The 22690-nt window shown below is 40.0% G+C and overlaps 1 protein-coding gene across 7 annotated transcripts in view; it reads right to left on the reverse strand.

Moving 5' to 3' along the window:
• The window catches only part of esrrgb (estrogen-related receptor gamma b), an 89801-nt gene that overhangs the window by 31916 nt on the left and 35195 nt on the right, over window positions 1-22690 (reverse strand). Inside the window, exon 1 of one of the 7 annotated variants that reach the window (XM_027284479.1) lies at window positions 18024-18082. The exons of 5 other annotated variants lie outside the window; for them this stretch is intronic. In XM_027284479.1, coding sequence (XP_027140280.1) covers window positions 18024-18037 — 14 coding nt within the window. In that variant the 5' untranslated portion in view covers window positions 18038-18082. Of the gene's footprint in view, window positions 1-6570; window positions 7164-18023; window positions 18083-22690 lie in introns of those variants that run through there. One more of the 7 variants, XM_027284478.1, reaches the window with a different exon arrangement.

The raw sequence follows: 22690 nt of genomic DNA on the forward strand, positions 1-22690 counted from the left end.
AGTAACAACAACATGCGCGTGACAGCGTTTGGCACAAATGAAGGTCATCAAAAAAAATAAAAAATGTGTGTACGTATATTTAAATGCATGATTCATCAGACGCTGCTGCGAATAATGAAGTCGAGAAAAGACATTAGTCAAAATACATTTTAAAGCACGTTTTAACGTGCCACAGAAACTGTTTTTTTAAATCCGCAAGCTGTGAACGTGTTCGTCGTCTGCTCAAACCTTCAGATAAATGCACCTAAATCACAGCCTCTCAACCATAAACTAAATTATAAAGAAAATTCTGGTTCCCATCTATCAAGCGCTACATTTTTGCATTGTTGTGTCCATAAAAGATCTTTAGTTTCCTTGTTCGGTGAGTCAGTGTCTAGTGGATTTATTTGCTGTCTTTGCCTCCAAACTGTGGGGTAGTTTACCTCACTCAAACTTCTCAAGACGAGATTTAGGCTTGGCTGGACAGACGATACTGTTTTAAAAAATATATTATTCCTTGTCTAATTTACATATTGTCATACTTCTTCCTGTCTCTTCACCTGTGTATGTATTTTCGGTTTTATATGTTCAATTATGTGTGCATGATTCACTTTGCTGCATGACCAATTTTCCATCCAGAAAAATCTAATTTAGGGCTGCAACTTATTTATGTTCATTATCTGCAGATTAATTCTTAATTGATCGTTTGTCGTCTACATATATCTTGCTAGGGATAGAGATATTTTCTGTCACAGAAGACTACGAAAACCACCACTGAACAGAGACATTGTTGCCGTTAATCTTCCGTTAATCGATTAACTGACAAATTGTTTTAGCTCTAATAAAACCGAAGTTTGTATTCACTTGCTTTGCTAAGTTCCAAAGCTGAAGAAGGCCATGCGATTTGGTTAAAAGCTCTGCGAATAAGTAAGTGGGACTTCGAATATTTGTCACAGACTCGTGTCCCCAAGGCGGAGAATCAATCTGATGGCTACTGTTTGTTTTGAAGACGGCGAAATATAATTTTTCTTTCTTACAAAATCTTTAAAGCTACAACTCTCGACTGAGAAAGTATGTCCTGGTACTACGTTTATACTGCATGGCAGTATAAATATACCTTGTTTCTGCTTCTGTGTGTCTCCAACACACATGCACGCACGCACACACACATGCTCGTAGACAGAACTTCCAGCATATGGCCTCTTCAATGTCACTGCCACGAGGAGAGATTGCATAGATTTCCCACATGGATGATGTCTCCTTACCTGGAGTATCAACCCCCATCTACATACACGTCCACCACCTCCAGGAAATTGCTCTCCCTGCAAAGTCAAACACACCCCTAACTGCCTTTTAAAAAGAGACAGAAGAAGGAGGTTATGGGGGAGAAAGAATAAACGAGCAGAGACTTAAGCCGTCATTGGGAATCAGAGGGGGACTCATGAGGGACAGTTACGATATTGATTTCATAAATAAACAGAGATGGCCATCGATCCTAATGTTATTTTGCATTTCAATTACTGCCCAGAAACATAACCTTCAAACGTCTGCTTCTCCACAGTAATAACATCCACTGATAATCACAAGCGAGTCTTGTCCGGCGCAAATTGGCTTTTCTCTCTGTCCCTCCGTCCCTCTCTCTCTCTCTCTTCCTCTCTCCCTTCTTTTTTTCCTCCAAATGTGTAAATGACACAACTTTGCATTTGCCTAATGGTATTAGGGCATGGGCTGAATTTCAAGTGAGACTCAAGCTGATACAGTAAGCGCTCCGGTCAATTGACACAATGCAAATTAACGTGGTGAAGAGGAATTAAGTTCACAATGTGAGACCTCGTGAAGCTACGATGAGGCCCATTAAATTAAACATGCTGGCTGACCCACACTCCATGATTAGACGCACTGCTTCCTTCACTCTCTCTCTCCCTCTCGCTCTCTGTGTTAATTTCATTTGATCAATAAAACAAACTCATTCTAAGAAGTCCTCTCTTGCTTCTTGAATTCAGAGCACACGAAAGCCACATTCATGTTTTGATTGAATAGCTGCTGCTGCTGGAAAAAAAAGCGTCCATCTACATCCTGATGAATACAGAGTCCTTGACAGGCTGCCTAAAGGATATATCTATATCAAGAGGGGGTCATGACATGTAATGAAGTTATTTCTCCCTCCATGCCGTCACATAGCACCACTCTACCAAAGAGCTGGGCTGTACCCTCTTATGCAGCAGCTATCGCCATTAATACACACGTCAGTCTGAACACTTGTGTTATGAGGAAATACAGCAGTGTTTTGAATTGTTTTTATCTCTGGTCATTTTTTCCTTGAGGTTCCTCATGAAAACTCTGCTGCTGGTAAAAGAAAAGTTGGAGGGAGCACAGCACTCTCCCACCACCTGCTCTCTCCATCCGTCAGTGGACTCGTAGGTCTGCTTGGCTCTCCATCAGCCAACTATCACAACTTTTAAAAATGGGACACATCACACCCACGGCACGACGTTTTAATCATTTCCATCCATTTGGCACAAAAACAATCGTGACCCTGTTACTTAAAGTGCAGTGATAATGCTTTCCATGCAGCGCAGAAAGGTGTGCTGCAAGCAGCCAACTTTGTCCACTCACTGGAGTGATCAAGCAGATTGTAAGACGCTGGGCTTCACAGCACAACGCTTAAACGTTGGAAAACTCTGTTTGAATTTGAAAAGAACACCCAAATTTATTATTCCCCACATATCAAATATCATCTCATTAATCTCTGTGTCAAAATATTTCATGTGGTAGACACACTTTAAATTACCACCACGACATTTCACTGTGCTGTTTAATATCATGGCAACTTCCACTTAAAAAAAAAACTCTTTACAGTGCACGTCAGGAAGCAACTCCAGGAAATAATATTATACTGTATTTATAAAAATATATTCTCATATGAGAAAAAAAACACTAAAATTAATTAAGTTTGCAGTGTAGCTTTTTGTGTTCTCTCTTGATTATGATGCATAATTATGATTATGATTGTTTTTTATCTGTTTATTTGGTTATTAACAAGACTACAGTTGTTTCTCACAACACAACATGAGCATGTATACAACTCGTGTAATAAATGCAGATGCAAGGCATGATAAGATGATAAGTTTCTCTTAACAGACACAGTCAGGTGTTTCCATGATATGGCACCGCTAAAATTAGACCCCAGGTCAGTGTGTGATTCTTTGGTCTCATCCGTATGTGCGCGCACATGTGTGTGTTTGTGTCCATGAATGTGTGTGTGTGTGTGTGTGTGTGTGTGTGTGTGTGTGTGTGTGTGTGTGTGCATACATTTGACCACTTGCGTTTATGCATTCCTGGTTGGTTTGCCTGTGAAGGGCACCTATGAGGACAGCAGGTGGAACGCAAGAAAATGGATCTGATTTATTAGAGTAAACTGAACGATAACAACATTTTGACTTTGAGTGTAAATGATGCGGTTGTCAAAACTGCCACGGTTAATGATATTGAAATCACAGAGACAGGATTGATCATCTTGAAATCAGCAATTTCTTGTTAAACATTCGAAGAAGAGGAAAATCGTGTGTCTATGTTTTTATAATTAAGATAGAACATTTTAGAATTTTCTGAAAAAAAAAAGTGTCTACTCTGAATTTTTATTTTTTATTTTCCTCACCCCAGAATTCCAAATGATGAATATACAGTTTAATTTCCTCTTTAATTCACACTTATAATTGCAGGTTTTAAGGTTTTTGGTTTCAAATTTGGTTCTAAAAACACGAAAACAAACATGTGTGGATATTTTATTTTAAGATTAAAACATAAATTCCAAACACCAAAACGTCTAATATATATTATGGTATTTACGTGTATGTACAATTAAATTTTACATTTATTTATTTTTCCGCTGAAAAAACACTTCATGCAGGTGGAAAATTAACTTTAAAATGTAAACATGTACACTTCATGCAGGTGGAAAATTAACTTTAAAATGTAAACATGTAGCAGCACCTGACAGATAAATGGTCAAATATAGCAGCCACTCAACAATAAATCATAATTTTGTGTCTAAAATCGACTACCCGCTTTCATATTTTATCAGCTTTTGGCTGGTGGCTTGTGTCCATTTTCCATTCATCCTTGATATTCAGTATATTCAGTATGTGTATTTATATTTGTTAATAATTTTTTGCAATTATGTAAGATGCCTGATAAGATTATAGTAGTTGTTGGTAGGAGAACAATCTTAATCTGAATCCGCCTCTTCAGATGAGACGTGTCGTGAGAGTTGGACACTACAGTTGCAGAACCTCTCACCTCGGGCCAAAAGGTTGGTCATAGGGCCAAACCAGGGGATTATTAATAGCATTCCCTGAAGACAAAGTTAACTAAGCACAGCTTTATGTGACACTAAAACCACAGATTTACAGTATGCAAGTATAAGAGGAACTATAATTACTTCCAGGTGGCAGACTGTATGACAGCATCGTTTTTATACATAAAGATATCACATGTTGGAGAAGTTACGATGCTCTTTTGTTAAATAGACTGTGCAAGTTACCTACAGTTTGTACTAATGACATGCTGGTTTATTTAAAAGCTTTGACATGGTTTGCTCTCTTTAAATAATATATGATCAACATACTGTAGCAAGTTAAACAAACTCAGACGCGGCATTAATCCCAGAAGGAGCACAGTTATAGTACAAAAACGTCGAGTTGTGAATTTTAGGTGAGTCATAAAAAGTGCCTACAGTATGCATACATTTACATTATGTACACGCATACATTCACGTAAACAGCTCCAGACTCACCAAAATACACATGCATATTATTGTGTGCATCCAGGTGTACACAAACATACAGCACCGCAAACATAGCAACACAAACACATACACACACACACACACACACACACACACACACACACACACACACTTAGACCTGGCTCAGGGTCACCACAGGTTAATAGCGTCGCATTGTTGCCTTTGTCTTCTGTATAATTTCAATGTGGCTTGAAATGATTTTTAACATATCATAAAAAATATATATAATAACTTTAAGCCACAGTTTGAATTTAATGGACGTGTACTGAATGCAGGTTTACAGATTCTGGAAATTGATGATTGTGCGAAAAAGAAGAGCACAGGATTGTACTGCAATCTGCACAGGAATTGCAATATTGAATGTCAAAGCCCCAAAAGACAGCACATGAGACGGATATATTTAAACACATAAAAAAGAAATGAAACCGAGGTCTGCTACTTTTTTGTGAGCTATCACAACAAATTCTCTAAACACTTGTGGTTGAACATTAAACTCCTCAAACAATTTCGAAACGGTCAAAGAGAAATTAGTACTTATTAAATTAAAGTCCATCCTGACATGATGTGTGCTGCACTTTTCACTGAAACAATTTGAACTATCAGCGTTGTCACTCTGACTCTGTTTGACTGAAAAGCTCAATGACACATTTGTGACTTGAGTCAAATCTAAAATACAACATAAAAATTAACAAGGTGTACATTTCTAATGCAGCTTGATGTAACGTGTGTGAAATCCACAACAACTTTTGAATAATTGTTATTAATCCCTTCTAAATAAAGTACTAACTTTTGAGTGTAAACTGCTTTATCATTTCTCTTTCTAAACAAACTTTTGTTACTTTACTTTTTTTTCTGCTTGTATTTATCTCGAGCCTCCGGTGCAGTTATAGATTACACTAAATTAGAATTAGTCTAATATGACAGAGGATGCTTCTTCGTTGTTCGTAGAAGGGGTTGCAGACTTAAATATTCCTAATCACAGTCCTGTAAAAAGTGCTAAACAGGTTAAACCTTTCCAATCCCATCTACAGCTTAACATTAAGGATCCCAGTAAAGGATCTCCTCGTCTTACTCGGTCCAAAGAGGAGCGTCGTTCCAGGCATGCGAGGAGTCTGGTAATGAAATACAAATGACTCATGCTTCTTTTGAGTTTCTTTGAATTCTAATTTCCCTGAGATACCGTAAAACAACCTACACTTGAATGTTAAACCCAAATGAAGTAACAAAACAGATGTAAGTGATAACCAAACACAGGCAGACAGTCGAATGTCTTATGTGCCTCTCAAGAACACACTCACACACAGACTGGGCGATAGTACAGTCACAGTTTTCTTTCCCTGGGACATCGCCGGACACCGGCTGCTGCCAGAGCACAGTTGTCTGGATATCGTCTGGATTAGTCTGCCTCTGGCTCTTCCCTGTGGTTGAGGTTAAACCCTGGATCCTGATGCAGAGCTAGACAGCTGTAGGGCAACCGTCCGACCCAGACTCCCTGCGGGCTTCGCTACTGCAGCCTCACTGACACTACTGAGCTCTGTTGTCCCGTACACGGGGAGGTGGAGCTGAGGAACTCCATAGCTCCCATAGAAATAGTTCACTTTATGCATGTTATGTTGTTCACAAATGATTTAAAACACAGATTTCCCCTTGTGATTTTTCCTCCTTTATGACACAAAACACGTAAAGAAGTAAATGAAATTCTGTCACCTAAAATGGGAACAACAGTTGAGATGAAAAATAAACAACGAAGCGGGAAAAGATGTGGAAAAAAAAGATGCACCTACTGGTTGTGGTAGCAGAGAGGGTCAGGGATGCACAGTTCGGAAACATCCATCAGTCCACGTTAAGCATTCCAGGTGTTGCAATAAAAAAAACAGATAAACAAACAGCTGGGGAAAAGCTGGAGGAGGAGATCAGTTCCTAAGTCTCCACATATCTTGATAAAATGTTGGTTAGGTGTTCCTGGGTGTTGTCTCCCCTCCCTCCCCTGTTCAACACACACACACAAAAATAAATGAAAAAAAAAAACCTTCTGCCTCGGCCCGACAAACTCCAGTCTGCACAGGTGCTGCACACTCAGGCTCAGGAGTACGTGTGGAGAGAGAGAAAGAGAGAGAGAGGAAGAAGAAGAGTGGTGGTGTTATAGAAAGAGGAGAGAGGAGGAAGAACCTGAGGTAAGAGATGAAGAGAGGAAACAGGAAGTAAGTGCAAAGAAGAGCAGAAAGAATTAAGATCAGGGGAGTGATGGAGAGAGAAAGAGAATAGAAGATAGAGACGGATGGATGGAGAGCAGCAGTGGTGAGAGCGCACTCAGGCTGAGTAAGTCAGTGAGGGGATTGAGTCTCCATTGAAGACATGGGGGCTCTTTAAGAGCAGAGAGGAGTGGTTTGGTGCATATGGAGCAGCTGCTATTGGACACTTTCAGGAAGGCTGTCCTGAGTGCAACCAATGGGGACGGAAGATTACTGAGATGGGACGGACTATTGGACAACCAGTCGGTGTCCAGTCATTCACAAGGGAGCGCTGCAAAACACAGAGACACAGGCAGATCTCCTTTAAGAGACAGAGACAGATAAATGGATGAGGAGTCAAAGTTTGTGTTTACACCCGCAGAAGTGAACTGAAGTGAACAGTAGTCATTCTTACAAGCAGCACGTTCACCGAAGGCGATTTAAACAGTCTGTTTACTGTGCTTTAAAAAGGCTCAGTGCCAGATTATGGAGCTAAACTGTTCCCTTTAGTCTTTTATCCTCCCCATGATAGATCTGGCTTTCCACAGCCGGGCCTCTCCTTTAAAGTAATGGCAGCTGCTTCTCACCAACCACACTGCAAAGAGAGGGGATCTGCCAATCCCGAAAGAGGCAGAGGATGTAAGAAACGGAGAGTGATAATGACCTCGGCAGGAATGATAACGATGACGATGACAGACAAGTTTGAGTGGATCTTTACCACGTCTGTGTAATATGGCAGCCATCAGAGGAAACCCAAAGCTGCCCCCCCAACCCCACCACCACCCGCCCGCACTGCCCCCTCCAACCCACTTCATCAACCCACATTTTCCTGATCGATGCAAAACCCATCACACGCTCTTATTGATCACAGCGTTGCTGTGTCGCCAGAAGCCTCGGGACAGACTCTGTTTCCCAACAGTCTTTTAAATAAAAAGGAATTATACATTTGAACGTTTTCTTTTCATGTCAGCCCAAATCAAAGTCACAGGAGCAAAGGGGCGATTGGCTTTAATAAAGGAGCTGTGCATTCTCAATTAAATTTTTGATCAATATTTTGGCATTTAATGTACTTTCCTGCAGGAGGAAAACCAGGATATTCCCACTGATCTGATTAAGACATCCAGACATAATCAATAGAGGAGATATGTTTATGTTTTTAATGAGGCAGAAAGAGAAGGCTGGCTTGGTTCTGAATACTGGAGAAGTTAATTAAATAAAAAAGTAAATGTCTGTTTTAAAAAAAAAAAAAGATATGCTAAATTTAGAGTGCATGTAAAAACATCTCAGCTATTCAGACATTTTATTGCACTTTTTTGTTAAACTGGAGAAACATAATCAAAATTGACATTCTCATCTATCAGGGTGGTTTTTTATTTCAGTCTATTCCTTATTAAAGATTCACTGCACTTCATTTTGCAGCTCCATTCTTATGTTTGTTTATGTTTCTGATGTTTGGGCCATATTGTAAGTCCAAGCCTCATCTGCCTCCCTCCCTTCTGAGCCAGCCAGCTTACACGGCGAGGGGGACACCTGGCTTCACGACATCTGACAGGAAATCTATTGACCGCACAATATGTAATCCCACAATAACGCTATCGGCAAAGGAAGAAACAGTAATCCAAATCTCTGTATTTGAGATTTTAGCTCTTTAAGTCTGGGATCTAGACTGTGCACTTAAAGGCAGCAGTTTACGTTTTCATCATAGTTTTGCTTCTTCATTCTCGGTGATGTAATCCTTATATCTGCTGCCTCTGAATGCTGGAATAAGGCCGGTAACTTAACAGAGAACAGATGGACAGAAAAAGTAGGGTTGGGTTTATTTTTGGAGTGAAAATTTAGGCTTATACAGTATGCACAGCTGAAAATGTGTGCACACATGAACAAAGAACACATAAAACCTGAATCGTACTTGACGGGAACGTTTCTAAAAGCAGATTGGAAACTCTGAGATTTAACTGTCGGTGCAATCAGCAGCTTGTTTCTGGAAAGTGAAAAAAAAAAAGAGAACCAATCGTTATCTGTCAATAAATAGTAATTACATGTTGAGTTGAGGAACACAACATCCCTGTCACACTGGCTGTATGTAATTAAATTCCTGATTCATGAGCAAACTGGTCTTTTATGTCTGACCTTATGACCTCTCCAAACACACAGTGTACCTCGTGCAGCCCGGTGGCTCAGCGGGAAGCTCACCGTGTACTGCTTCCTAATCGTGTGCAGTAACTTCTGATGCTAAACTCTGAGACTGAACTGAATTGTTTCTGCATCAGCATATTTAACAAACAGTTTATTAAAAACTAGATTCTTCCCCGTGTCTGACTGACTGAAGAGTAATTCATATTTCACATCATCACTCAAATAGATGCCACTGCCCATCACATGACCATGTGCTTCTTTGATAGATAACAAAACACACAATACAAAGGAAAGGAACAACAACACAAAATCATTATTTTCTTTCAAAGATATTTAGTCAGTTATGTTTTTTTTGTCTTAAAATGATAATTTAAAGGTTTAAATGTTTGTTGTGAATTGATCTAATGAGTCTAATCTCAAATCAGTTCAAAACTGTTTTTCATTTAACATTTAAAGAGTCTCTCCTTAAGTCATTAAAATAAATAGTGTGGAGAAGCAGTTCTCACCATAAAGGCCCACAAACCAAAATGAAATATTATTATTGGCTTGGGATAGTCATGTTAGTAAAAACAATTTTATATGAAGAAACTAGGTGCACAACTCCTTCTCTATGGGATAAACAAAACCATGGTTCAAATTAAGATGTTAAGAGTTAAGATAATGTTTCTATGTGTATCTTTGTGTAGCAATCTAGAAATGTTATATAAAACATCAAGCTGGCAAGAATTTGAATTTAGGTTATTTAAAGTGTATCTGCCTTTTGTAGTTCTAGCTAAAGATGCTATTGTTTATGTGACATGTTTTATGTCCTGGCAACATATTACATCATTGTTGATCCATAAATAAAGTTAAATATATATTTAAAGATTTAAATTATATTTTCATCTGCTTAAACACGTACAGAGTTTGACCTCCTCACCTTCAAAGCATGAAATATCTCACACAGACGTCACAAATCAGGACAAAATACTATAGACTTGTAAAATGGAAGTGTTAAAGCTTCAACTCCACCTCCAGACTGACCCAAATCGACCAAAAATGTGTCTTTATCCAACTACTAACACAAAGCACTAAACCGACTCTGAATCCCACAGATCCGTCATTTGCACATTTCCCTCTCGGTGCCACACACTTGTTTGGCTCGTCTGCTGGAGGAGTGTGGAGAGGGATAATTACAATAGCCACAGGGCTGCATTAATCAGCTGGGTGCATTTGTTGTTTTTTATTATGTTCCACTCCCCTTTCTGGGCCTCGCTGGCTGAGCCACCAGGACTAGACAGGGCTGGAGGAGGACCGTGGTCGCCCCGCTGCCCGTTCACGCTGGGTTAATAAATGCTATTAGCCCCTATCTCTTGCCTCTTAATTTCTCATTTAACTGAGGACGGTTAAAACACAACTACACGAGCGGTTGTGTTAATCAGGGACTCGTAGCAGGACTCGGATATCTTGATTGAGAGAGCTGGACTCACACAATGAGGGAAAGAAATGTATGCTGGGATCTCTAGCATTGATTCCGCTTCATTATGTGAAATATCCATGTGGTCAATTCACTTGATCATTTATTATCATAGTGGTATGATGTTTGATATCAATGATATCAGTGACAGGAAGAGACATCCAAAAATGTTGCTCATTTTCCAGCTTCCAGTTTCTATTTTGTGTAACGTTTGTCTTGTGGGTAAATGTATAATAATAATAATAATAAATAAATAATAATTTATACACTTATTAGAGAAATAATTTAAAAGAAATTCTTTTAACAAACTCTTAAATTATTGTCCACTTGCATTGGTGCAGTCATGTATCACGGCACAAATACTATCATGGTTGTTCTTACTGCTGCGTTCATTATTAAAATGTGTTCAATCATGATAAGACACTTTAGCTAAATGCAATCGCCAAATGGCATACATTATCCTGAGGACATTTTTCTAACCTGCGTTACACATACGCCATGATTGTGATTCCAGCAACAGCAAATGGTCTCCACCGCGTCTAATCACATCAAATATAAACAAAATCAATTGCACCACCATGCTGTAATTTTAAACAGCTCCTTGACACCAGTCGAATCCTCTGCGACTCGTCTACATCACCTGCATAACACAAGAGGGTCCGGATGGAGTCACCTCTAAAAGCAAAGCCAGGTTGTGTCATTGCCATCCAGAAATGGGATCAATACATTCCTCTCAAGTTCATTCCAATAAGGCAGCTGGCAAAAACGGCCCTCGTGGTGTCAGCTTTTTACTGCTTTATGACGCTTATGCGTACGTAGCAAGCCTTGCTGTGTTCAGACCCTGCAGGTAAAACAGCTAGCGCCGAGAGAAGTGGGTAACTTTAGACGGCCGCGCTTGTTGGACAAACAGACGGATTATACGAAACGTAAGGCTTTTTATCTAAAAGAATTTAAAGGTTTGAATATTAAAGCATATTTTGACGGAGAAAAATGAATACGCAACAGTTAGCTTGTGTTTAATAAAGTTTCAAAAGAAAACAAAACCAAATATACCCCCACATTTATATGTGTAGATACACTGATCTTTGTAATAAAAGGAAAAAATTGTATATTTATTGAATTCGTGTCACGAATCCGCCGGTTGCGCTCATACCGACTTCAACGTCCCAGAACACCCACAGGGCAATAATAACTCTTCAATTACCGGCTTCACTCTGAGGAGCGCTTAACTTAGTACAAAACTTTCTGTTTCAAATGACTTAAAGCGTGTTTGATAAGGAAATTATCCTCTTTGCTTGTCCAAATCCCTCGATAAAACAGGCTGCTTCTGTATAAATTATCTCCACGGACGAGAGGATCGACAAAAAGTACAGAGCGTCGGCGGTGTATCCTGTGAAACAAGTCATCTGAGCGTGAATCATCTTATTATTTCAGTGTGTGATTTAAATAGCCACTGACCACACACACACACACACACACTTGAAAGCGTCAAGCCGAGTCGTATATGAGAAGTGAGGTGCGGTGGGTTTTTGAAACTGCAGGAGTTGCAGTCCCTGTTTACACACTGCTGATGAATATAATACTAAAAACAAACATTTATGTAAAGCGGCATCCGTTGGCAGTAAATCTCATTTTGAAGAGAGGCTTGGTATTCCAGACTTGGCTCCCCTAAGATCCAGGGATGACTTTCATTTAGTCTCACCTCTCCATCCAACTGGGGTCACCCCTGTTGGTATAGCAAGCACAGCAGTCACATTGCTCCACCATGCGCGCAGATTGCTTACTAGAACCGCCTGGAACCTTTCATATTTCCCAGTCAGCATTTTTACAGGATAATTTTGGCAGCCTTTAAGGATATCGCTGCCTTAATAGAGGATAAAAATAAACGGGTGGTGGAAGGGCTATATCAGGCTGGTATAATCTTGTATTCTATACTGTGGAGCTAAACGTCTGGCTTTGGCTCCATTCAATGAGATTAAACTTCTCCCCAGTTGATTCCAAAAGACCATTTGTCCTATTTTTAAAAGCAGAAAGAGCCAAGTATATCTAAAAAGGCCAGTTAAATTGATTAAAATACTATGGTGTAAATGGCATTATAGAGCGGCTTCTAAGAACGCCTTTGCTCTATATCCTATTGAGTGTTTCTGGTCAGCAGATTTTCTACAGATAGTTTGTCAGATTCAGTTTGTGTTTGTACACGTGTGCGCGCCTTGATGTGTGCTGTATGTGCGCATCCATATGCAGGCGTTTGTGTGCGATTGCCGCACAAGCATATTGGTATGGTGGTTTGTGTAGCCCTAGCAACGACTGACTTCTTCTGTGTGTAAGAAAGCTTGTCAAAATGTCTCAAAGCAGGAAACAGCTTAATTCAATCAGCCCTACCGCTTTCAAGACCACAAGGGAGCCGGCTAATGGTGTTAGAAACTTGAAAAGTTGGAAAAATAAGCTTGAGGAAGTTCTCCCTACCTGGGAAAAAAGTCTGTTCCTTGAGGCTTTCCTATACTGTATGATAGTAAAAGCTCCACTCTTCTGGGCCTTGTTGCTTCTCTGTGAGCTCAAATGCTGGATTTTAGTTTGTGCTCCTCCCATGAGGGGCAAAGCTTTGCAGAAGTTAGAGGAGGGTTATATGAAGTTCAGTAGAAATGTTTTTTTCGAGTACTCAGCCAACTTTTTAATAAAAGACAAGAATATGGATCGAGATGTTCTGCAGAGGAGCATGTTTGGAAGTGAGTGGATGGGGAGTTGGAGAATATACAGGTTTAGGTAAATGTGAAAAAAAGAAAAGCCCTCTTCTAAATAGGCATCCTGTGGGCATTCGCTTTTAGAATTACGAGAAAGAGACAAATGTTGTGCCAGAATCTAGAGAAAACATGACCGTCTGTGTCTATGACTGTGCTGTGCTGGGTCTACTGTACCGGGCATGCACCTCGTTTGTTTCCTGCGCCCTTCCCCCCTCTCCGACATTCACCCCCATTAATTCCATGATTGTGTCTTCCTCTCATTTTCTCCCTCGTTATGCATTTAATGTTTCCAATTTGCCGTCATCACAGAAAAACGCCACAAGAAGCTATAAATTCTTTTCTAATTCCAAATAATTAGGATTACACGGACCAGTGGTTTTCAATCAGCGAGATCATCTCAATGATAGATGGTAGGATAACTGGTCATTGCCGAGACATAAATATTGTGTCGTTCAATTAATCTGGTCTAATGAGGTGTCAAAGCTGCCACTCATCCATCAAATACAATTAGGAATAAACACATATGCATGGAGATGGGTAATTAATAATTAGCAAAGCAAAGAAAACAGTATTGGTTTCAGCAGCCACATTCAAAGAGCAATTTACCACAGCTCTTTCTTCATTCGATTTTTCAAGTGAGTGAGACAATGCCACATCGAAGGAATTTCAATCGATTTTTTAACCAGTTTTTTCTTGTCTGATGTTTGCTACGCTCGCTGATTGCGCCAAGATGTCTGTCGCTTTACAAAACCGCTATGAACATTAAAGAGGCAGCTGAATCACATTAACTGAGTTTAACCTTAAAAAGCCCTAATCTAGGTGCCTTTCATCCAAATGAACTACAACCAGACCTGGAAATAAAAGCACACCTTTTTTTGTGTGTGTGTGAGAGTGCTCCTAAAACGTGATGGATAGAGTTCTTTTCTGGACCAAAAAAAGAGGAAAACATTTATTCTAGATCTTGGGAATTGGGGACTGTCATCAACAGTTTGTCTTCATCTCTCTCTAAAGCCCAAAAGGCTCATTGTCCTAAAAAAGACATTTCATACAGAGTGTTCATTGTCTTCCATTTTCAGAAGGCATTCAAGCCTCCTTGCAAAAAATTAGAGTGCGTTGCTGGAATGAAACATGCAGTATGAAACTAATAATTTATTCTACCAAGATCAAAACGTAATGTTCCAGGTGTCAAACGCTTCCATCAGAACCTGTCACACAAAAAGGTAGAAATATTTGTGACCCCCTTGTGTCATCTCTCAGTCAAAGGTCCTTCTCATTAAAGCCCTCCGCGGCAACAAACCTGACACCTGTCAAACAGGAGCAGAGGGTTAGTTTGGCTTTGACACGGCACAATTACAACACCTCACTTCCACACGTTGGATCCTGTTTGCTGAAACCTAAAAATTGTTGAATTACATCCAACAGTGAATTGGAGAAAATCTAATGATGACTGCATTATGTTCAATCAACATAAAGAGGCGATGTTGTTAGTTAACTCAATCTATCTACATCCATCAACACTGAACTGACGACGAATTTCATTTGGTTTCCACCAAAATATCCAGTCTTAGAAAATAATATCTTGCAATTTAGGCACCGGCAGCAGTTATTTAACGTCAGGGACAGCGTAACATGAGACACATTTAACCAAAATCACCAAAGAACTCAAAGCCAGATCCTCCGAACATAATTCAGCCAGAAACTATGTCTGTCAACACAAGGTGACAGGGACAAAAATTTTGTAATTTCTAGGAGACACGGTTAAAAGGGTCAAGCAATAGTGTTTAATTACTGTGCTGTAAATATAGTGTGATACAAATATAAATCTGGATTTTTATCTCTGGATTAATTTGGAAAAACCTTTGCTGTCTCGTGACTCTATGAGATGTTTATTAGAATTGGAAATGGAGGTGGAAACCAAATCTTCCCCTGGGTAGCTTCTGTCATCTAGAAATGATGTGGATGATTTCCACAAGCAAACGCTTTGAGAAAAGTTCAGGTTGTAAAGTTCGAGAACATAATAATTTGAAAACAGCTGAACACGTGAACACGAGATACTTAATCCCTCAACTTAATACTTAATACTTATTTTACATACAAGGGCTCATAGACATGACATGTGGAGAGAGATGGTGGAGTGATGGGCAGCCCCCCTGAGAAGCACCCAGCAAGCAGTTTGGGGGGGTTTGGTGCCTTGCTCAAGGGCACCTCGGCAGTGCCCAGGAGGGGAACTGGCACCTCTCCAGCTACCAGTCCACCTTCCATGTTTTGGTCCATGCTGGACTTTAACTGACCACCCTCCGGTTCTAGTCTCTATATACTGAGCTACTGCCGCCCGCCTTCTTGTGTTATGTGTAGTAAATAATCTAACATAATACATAATAAATGATTAAAATTGTCTTTCCTCTCCCATTAACCATCTCACAACCCCTCAGATTTATCTTGAGACCCTGCCATTAGGTTTGGAACCACTGGACTAAACTCTACAGTTCAATCTAATAAACTATCTGGTTACGTAGTTACCTAACTGTGTATAAAGTACTTAAATCCACTTCCACCTTGAACAGCTACAACAATAAAATGCTACTATAGTGATGAATCAGTGCTGGCAATCTATCCAAGTCATACATCACTCACATGGTGACATTATACTGTAGAATAAGTTTACTTATATTTACTTTAAGTACAGTTAGCTGATCATTCTCAAACAGGATTGTGCTAATGCTGCATCAACTTAAGAGAAAGATCTGAAGACTCCTTCCACCACTGAGGTAGCTAAATAATGCTAATGTAGGTGTACCCTGAGTTGAGATCATTTTACCACATGCTTTGCCCAGTCCATTTGTATCACAGCAATGCAAATCAGAAGCATGAAAACAATTCCACATCATCTCTGTGTTTGGCAACACATGTGTTTCTTATTGGGTGTCGCGTCTTGCAGGCACCAAATGTGTCATAAATGGACCTGGAAACAATTCAAGAAGTAAATATCCAGCAAAATGATGGATATTACTGAATAATATTTACATGTGACTATGTCTTTATTATTTCACTTTTTTAAAAACAAGAAAATTAGGTCAATAAAAACTTCAAAATGATTTATTAGCGTGCAGTGCGGCCCTGCAGTGTCGCTCGCAGCTGATGATAATGCAGACGTGTGATGCAACAGAACTCAGTGGTGTTGTCTTCCTGATGTAAGAGTATAACATACAGGCCAGAGACACTGAGACACCCCGACGGTTCAGTTCAGCTGCAGCAAAGAGGCAATTACCCAGAGGCATCGGGGCGAAAGACAGGAGGAAAATCAATACATAATTTCAGCATTTCAGAGGGTGTTTCCTTCAGCTGAGTCAATGTCTCAATTCAACCGGGTGAGTTAGTTGTTTTGAGTTAATCTCCTTTCGCATTTCACATCGTACGAGAAAATGTTAATAAATAATGATCTACATCGATCTAATTATCCATAATTCCTTCATCTGTCGTAGGTTAGGAGATGGTTTCAAGTGGGTGAATGCTAATGCATGAATCTACTGAATGTGAGGTCTTGCATTAATAACAATTGACAGCACACTGCCATGAATTTTTTAGCCTGAAAAAGCTGATTCTGAAGTCACAGAAAAAGAGGGTTACAGAGACACCTCTGTGCATCCTGTGAGTGGCATATTCGGGAGGAATTCACTTCACCTGACCCCGGGTTAAGTGTCTGAGAAGAATTTCATCTAGTCCTAATGGCAGAGGGGTGTGGTGTAAGTTCACACAAAGTTTACAGCAGGCGCACAATACCATTTATGTGCCCTGTCACGCTCGGGCCACGGAGGCGGGCAGACGGGCAACCCCTCTGCCTACCCAGCAACGAGATGACATGGTTAAGTGACAGCAGCTAGACGGAAAGATGAAACAAATCAATAGTGGCATCTCTTATGGAGAAGACCAAAACCACAGCACAACAAGATAATGACCACAAATTCACTCAAGCGCTGTGGCTACCCCCGGAGAGGCGCTTCTTTAAATGAATGTAGGTTAGTATGATTGACTAATCATCTACTAAATTAGAAAAGACAATATCATATGTCTTTGTGCTGGTTCTTAGAGTTTTGTCTGCTCTGACTCATAGGAGCACCTATGGCCCATGATGATTGTTAAACATAATAGTACACCATCTTCCATAACCTGGCAATTATACCGCCTGCAAAAACTTCAGGCATTATCTCCTTACAAAGTAGTAAAAGACCCATTTTTAGGATTAGATATGGCTAACTTTTATGTCGTGGATTTGAATATGAAAAGGAAACTGGGAGGGAGTGCGGCGAGCCCAAGGGACCCAAACACAGACTTCCTCTAAAATGTTAATCGTTTGGCTAATTGAAGGTATGTTCTTTGTCGGCTCTGTGTTTTGGAGGGTCTCTTCTATGGACTGTGCGAGCACAAGGTAGCAGCGCTTTCAGATGTTATTGTATTTGACTGCCGCTGCACTGGGGTGCCAGTGGATTTAGGTGCTTTTAAGATAAGTTACGGGAGACACGCACACCCGCACACCCGCAGACGTGCATGGAGACGCGCTACAAACCTGCATGTATACCCGGTGCACCCACACAGTGACACACGCACGCACACACACACACACACACACACACACACACACACACACACACACACACACAAACACGTGTACATACCTGTCAATTTGCATTTCAAAAGAGCATAATTGCCCAGGGCGGTGGCAGGGGGAGTGTGGCCTCAGGATTCCCCGAGAGCGCCTGTTGAAGTTAACCAATCATGAGTCTAGCCCCAGCCGAAGCTCCTCTTTCATACGAGCATATTCACACCAACCTCCTCCTGAGTAATAGGCAGGTAGAGCAGTCATACACCTTTACACACACACACCCATTCACTTCTTGTTGCAGGTTAGGTAACCACCTCCTAAAATCATCCTTTTTTGTCCTGTTCAAGGATAATTTTTAATGATTTAATCAGTCATCACCCATTTTTTATTCATAAGGACCAGCACTATGATTACATGCACAAAAAAAAAATCTGGGATAAATCAGCATGAAGTGTTTACATGCACTGCGATAATATTTTGGAAACAATATTTCAAGGGTGACTCTGGTTTATTAGATAACAATGGTATGAATTCGGAATTTTTCAGCCATAGATTATTTCGACTTCCTTATTTTGGTTTTGGCTTTAGTCAGACTTGTTTAGTAATTGTTCTGGATACAGCTACTGCATAAGTAATGGTCTTTCCTTTCATCCCTCCACGCTGCCGTCACAGAGATACTTTCCCTGTGCTGTGTCTTTGTCAAGGACATTGTAAAAACCCTTTTCGGAAACCCCGTTAAGTGTATGGCTAAGAAATCTGTTTACTCTGTCAAAACTTTATCTGTTAATCAGGTTTCTCTTAATCCTCTTGTTCCATGTTGCTACTGTTACCAGGGAAGATAAAACAGGGGAGTTCAAGAATACTCCTTTTACACAGGACTTTACAACTCTGGAAAGTTATCAGCAGTCATTTGTTCATCTGTCCTGGCACTGTCCTGTTTCACAATAATGCTACCGTACAAGGTAGTCTAACTAGAATGCGCAAGTACTAGAGCCAAAAATCATACTAATATTAACAGCTACTATTGGGATATAAATACTGTGGCTATATCAGTTAATCTTTCCATACATCTGCCTTTCAATATGTTTTCATTCTCCGTCCATCGTTCTCAGCTTTTTATTTAGTTTTTATCTAAATTTGTCATAATAAATAGGTCGCTGAAAATGAACACTGCACCAGAGCAACTGGCAGAAAACTCAACGTCACTGCATGAAACAATAATCTTGGTACTTGAGTGCATGTAAACCAGAAACAGGCAACATGCATAGCTTTGACTCAACATGTAGAGATGTTGCTTACACAGATGGCCTCGCACATTCTTGCCAGACTCACGGCGGTCCGGTGGGGACGGTCAGGGAACGACAGAGGAAACTGAGGTGATGCTGAGTCTGTTACTACATGGACTACAGTCAACTGAAAGGTAAGCTGCCTCGTTGCTGGAAAGACTGATGGCCTGGCAGAAGTGTTATTTGTCTTGTATTGCTGGGTGAGCCCTCACGTCCACTCAGGAAGAGATGAAAGAGGGACGGACGGTCTGTCTGGGAGAAGTGCTAGCAATGTGGTGGAGGACAATCTGTCACCAGCAGTCATCACTTAACTGAGCCCAGAGCTGCACCACTCACTCAATGAGAACCTCACCAGACTTAAATGGGAGCGCTGGGCAGAGCCAGAAAGAGACATGATTAAAAATATGCATGAAATGAAATGAAATGCAAATCCTTCACTCTTTTACTTTACTACTCAAAAATCGGAATGTAGGACACAATTTGACAAAAAAAAAAAAAAAAATCACTAGTGTACAAAATTAGAGCAACAACGGAATATTCGAGATGATAAACTACATTTGACTCTTTATTCTGCCTTTTTCACAAATCCATATCCCATGTTAACACCTGTGTGTTTCACAAACGACACACAAACACACTAGTATCTAATAGAAGCTGGCATTGCACGTGGAGGTGAAGGACGTGCAGAGGGGCCGCCCTGTCTCGTGACACAATAAATGACTGTGATCCAGGTTCCAGCAAAAACAAGGACTGCTTTTCAATTCCACCTCTTTTACCCAGATGAATGATGAACCCTAGGTAAGAGGTGCAGTGTTGTGGTATTAATATACATCAGGGGCCAGAGCGGCACACTAAATCAGGAGCCACAGTGCATTTGTTATTCTAATGACAAGCAGTAGCCACGTTCGGGGGGCTGTGTGGAGATCCTAAACTGTGAGAGGACTAAACTAAGAAAGACTATGAGTAAAACCATGGAAAGGTCTTAAGGAGGAATGACTTGAAGACTAAAACCGTTTTAGTCATCACCGTATGGTGTTTGACGTGCTTTTTACTTTGAGTAGCAACACAGTCATCTAAAAATGGATGACAGATAAGGGCCCATATGGCATGCTGGAGTACAATGTTACACTAATCTACACAAATAACACACAAAGGCAATCTCTTTGAGTGCTAAAATTAAAAATATAACCCAGATGTAACCGCATTTCAATAAAGGCCAGCCACTTCTTAAAATCACATTAAAGGCTCTTTACTTCAAATCACTTTTATTCATCTCCGAGGTGTTTTAACTACCAGCTGCTCGTCTGACCCGATGGATCATAAATCAGCTTTCAGAAGAAGATCGAGCGAAAGGGAGAAGAGAAGACGGACGATTCTGGTGAACTCTGCGGATTGAATAATCAATACTGACAAAAATAAATGGTTTGACTATTTATCAAAGTCTGTGGTCAGCGCTATAGCAGAATTCCTGTAATGTATATTTCATACACTTTTATACTCATTGATTACCTGCCCTGTAGTTTGTAAATTACGTGTATATTGATCTGCTCATCACACAGTTGTGGCTTTTACTGTCGGCCATTTGTGCCACTGATAAAGAGATCATGACTGAACTCTAATATAAATCTTGAGCCTTTTTTCGGCCAAATTCACGAGGCATTATCAGGCAAAATAGATATTAATACACTATTAATGAAGTAATACTTTCATTTCTTGTGTCGATTATCATCGACAACACCTTAACATTTAATTTAATTTGATTTGACTTGCGTGAAGAAATTTAAGAAGCTGACAGATTACAAAAAACAGTTCATCATCTACGAGAAAAACTTGAAATTCAAGATTGTTGCAAACATTAATGAATGCTTAGAATTTAAATATTAGTTGTCTCTAAATCTTTACCGACTTAAAATTACATTGTGAGACAGGAAAAGGGCAATTCCTGCAGCATTACAAGGTGATTCCTGCAACTAAAGTCAAAAATATTGATCAAAGGTGATAAATCAAACACAAAGAAATACCAGCGGCAGTCGGGCCAGCCATTTATTCTCATTATCTGAGCTTATGTGTATATTCCATAGGGAGATTGAAGTCAAAAGATGAACAGGAGTGTCCCCGTGATCTCAACAGATTAGACTCCGAGAGGGAGAGAGAGAGAGAGAGAGTTAGGGTGGGAGGGAGGTTTGGATCAATGGCGCCAGATCAATGATCAATAGGCCGCTCTCACCAATACACTTCCTGCTGACGCTCGGAGCTCTGGTTACACAGATGAAAATGGGTGGGCAGGGCCAGAGTGTGATGATGATTTATGTTAGCAGGGCAGATGTTTCATTTTGGAGAGAGACTGTCTGATAGACGTGGCTGAATGTCACCGCCTGGACAGTGAGTGAGTATTTTAACATTCATACCGACAGACTGCTCTGACCTACTGGTACAAATTATGACTTCCAGAAAGTGGAACACAAACTCACAAAGAAATTAAGGAGTAGTTTCAGCAGATTTTGAACGATGGTTTCTATTTAAAAGGTAGTCAACACTTAAAAGAGGCTTCAGTGTTCAAGTGAAGTTGATGTTTGTCATCCAAAATCCAGCAAAATTCATCACCTAAGTGTAGAATTGGGCACCAGAGAGGGAGAAAATTTGACAAAGAGGAGGACGAAGAAGTACTTAAAGGGTTTAATTTGGACTATCTCGCAAGCAATGTCAAGTAATTTTTAATATGTAAGCCAAAGTATGCTGTTGCAGGCCAAAATCTCTTCTCTACAGACAATACACTTAGCTTAGAGGATGCAGTAACTGAAGGGGGGGGGGTAGATAGCAAAAAAGATCAAAATCAATATCAAACTGGCCGGGCAAACGAGAACGAGGCAATATATCATTTCCCTGCGGTAACACAGGTGATATTTTATCATTATAGATTACAAATATACTGTAGTATCGTCATCACAGTTTATTTTATAGAATATCTTGTATAGAAGTGACAATGTGGCTAATTTAGGATGAAAATGCAAAAACACATCAGTCTGAAATGGTCTTAAAACCAGATATTTCTCTTATGAAGTCATGTCTGAAATGGTCTTAAAACCAGATATTTCTCTTATGAAGTCATTAAATCGTCTTTTTTCAGGAAATTCTGAGATTTCTTTCAAAATACATTAAATATGTTGGAAAACATGTGAAACGTTTTGAATAATGTATTACTGAAATGTGGAGATGTCCTGGATTTTGTGGGCGGTCCTTAAAGGGTGGCTCGATGACACGCTGAGGCCACCCTGAGCATACCCCTGCACCCCTAACAGAGAGATAGAGATTAATTCATCAGTGTTTCAAAGTTAGTCATGTCATTTCCTGAACTCATCTAACATGTTTCAGTCGCTTCAAAACGGCTGCTTGACTGCTCCCACACATTTATTCTTACTTTACACAGACTTTATTAACTGGTACTAAACTTAAT

This window comes from Larimichthys crocea, chromosome XI (genome assembly GCF_000972845.2).
Source record: "Larimichthys crocea isolate SSNF chromosome XI, L_crocea_2.0, whole genome shotgun sequence".
Lineage (NCBI taxonomy): Eukaryota > Metazoa > Chordata > Actinopteri > Sciaenidae > Larimichthys > Larimichthys crocea.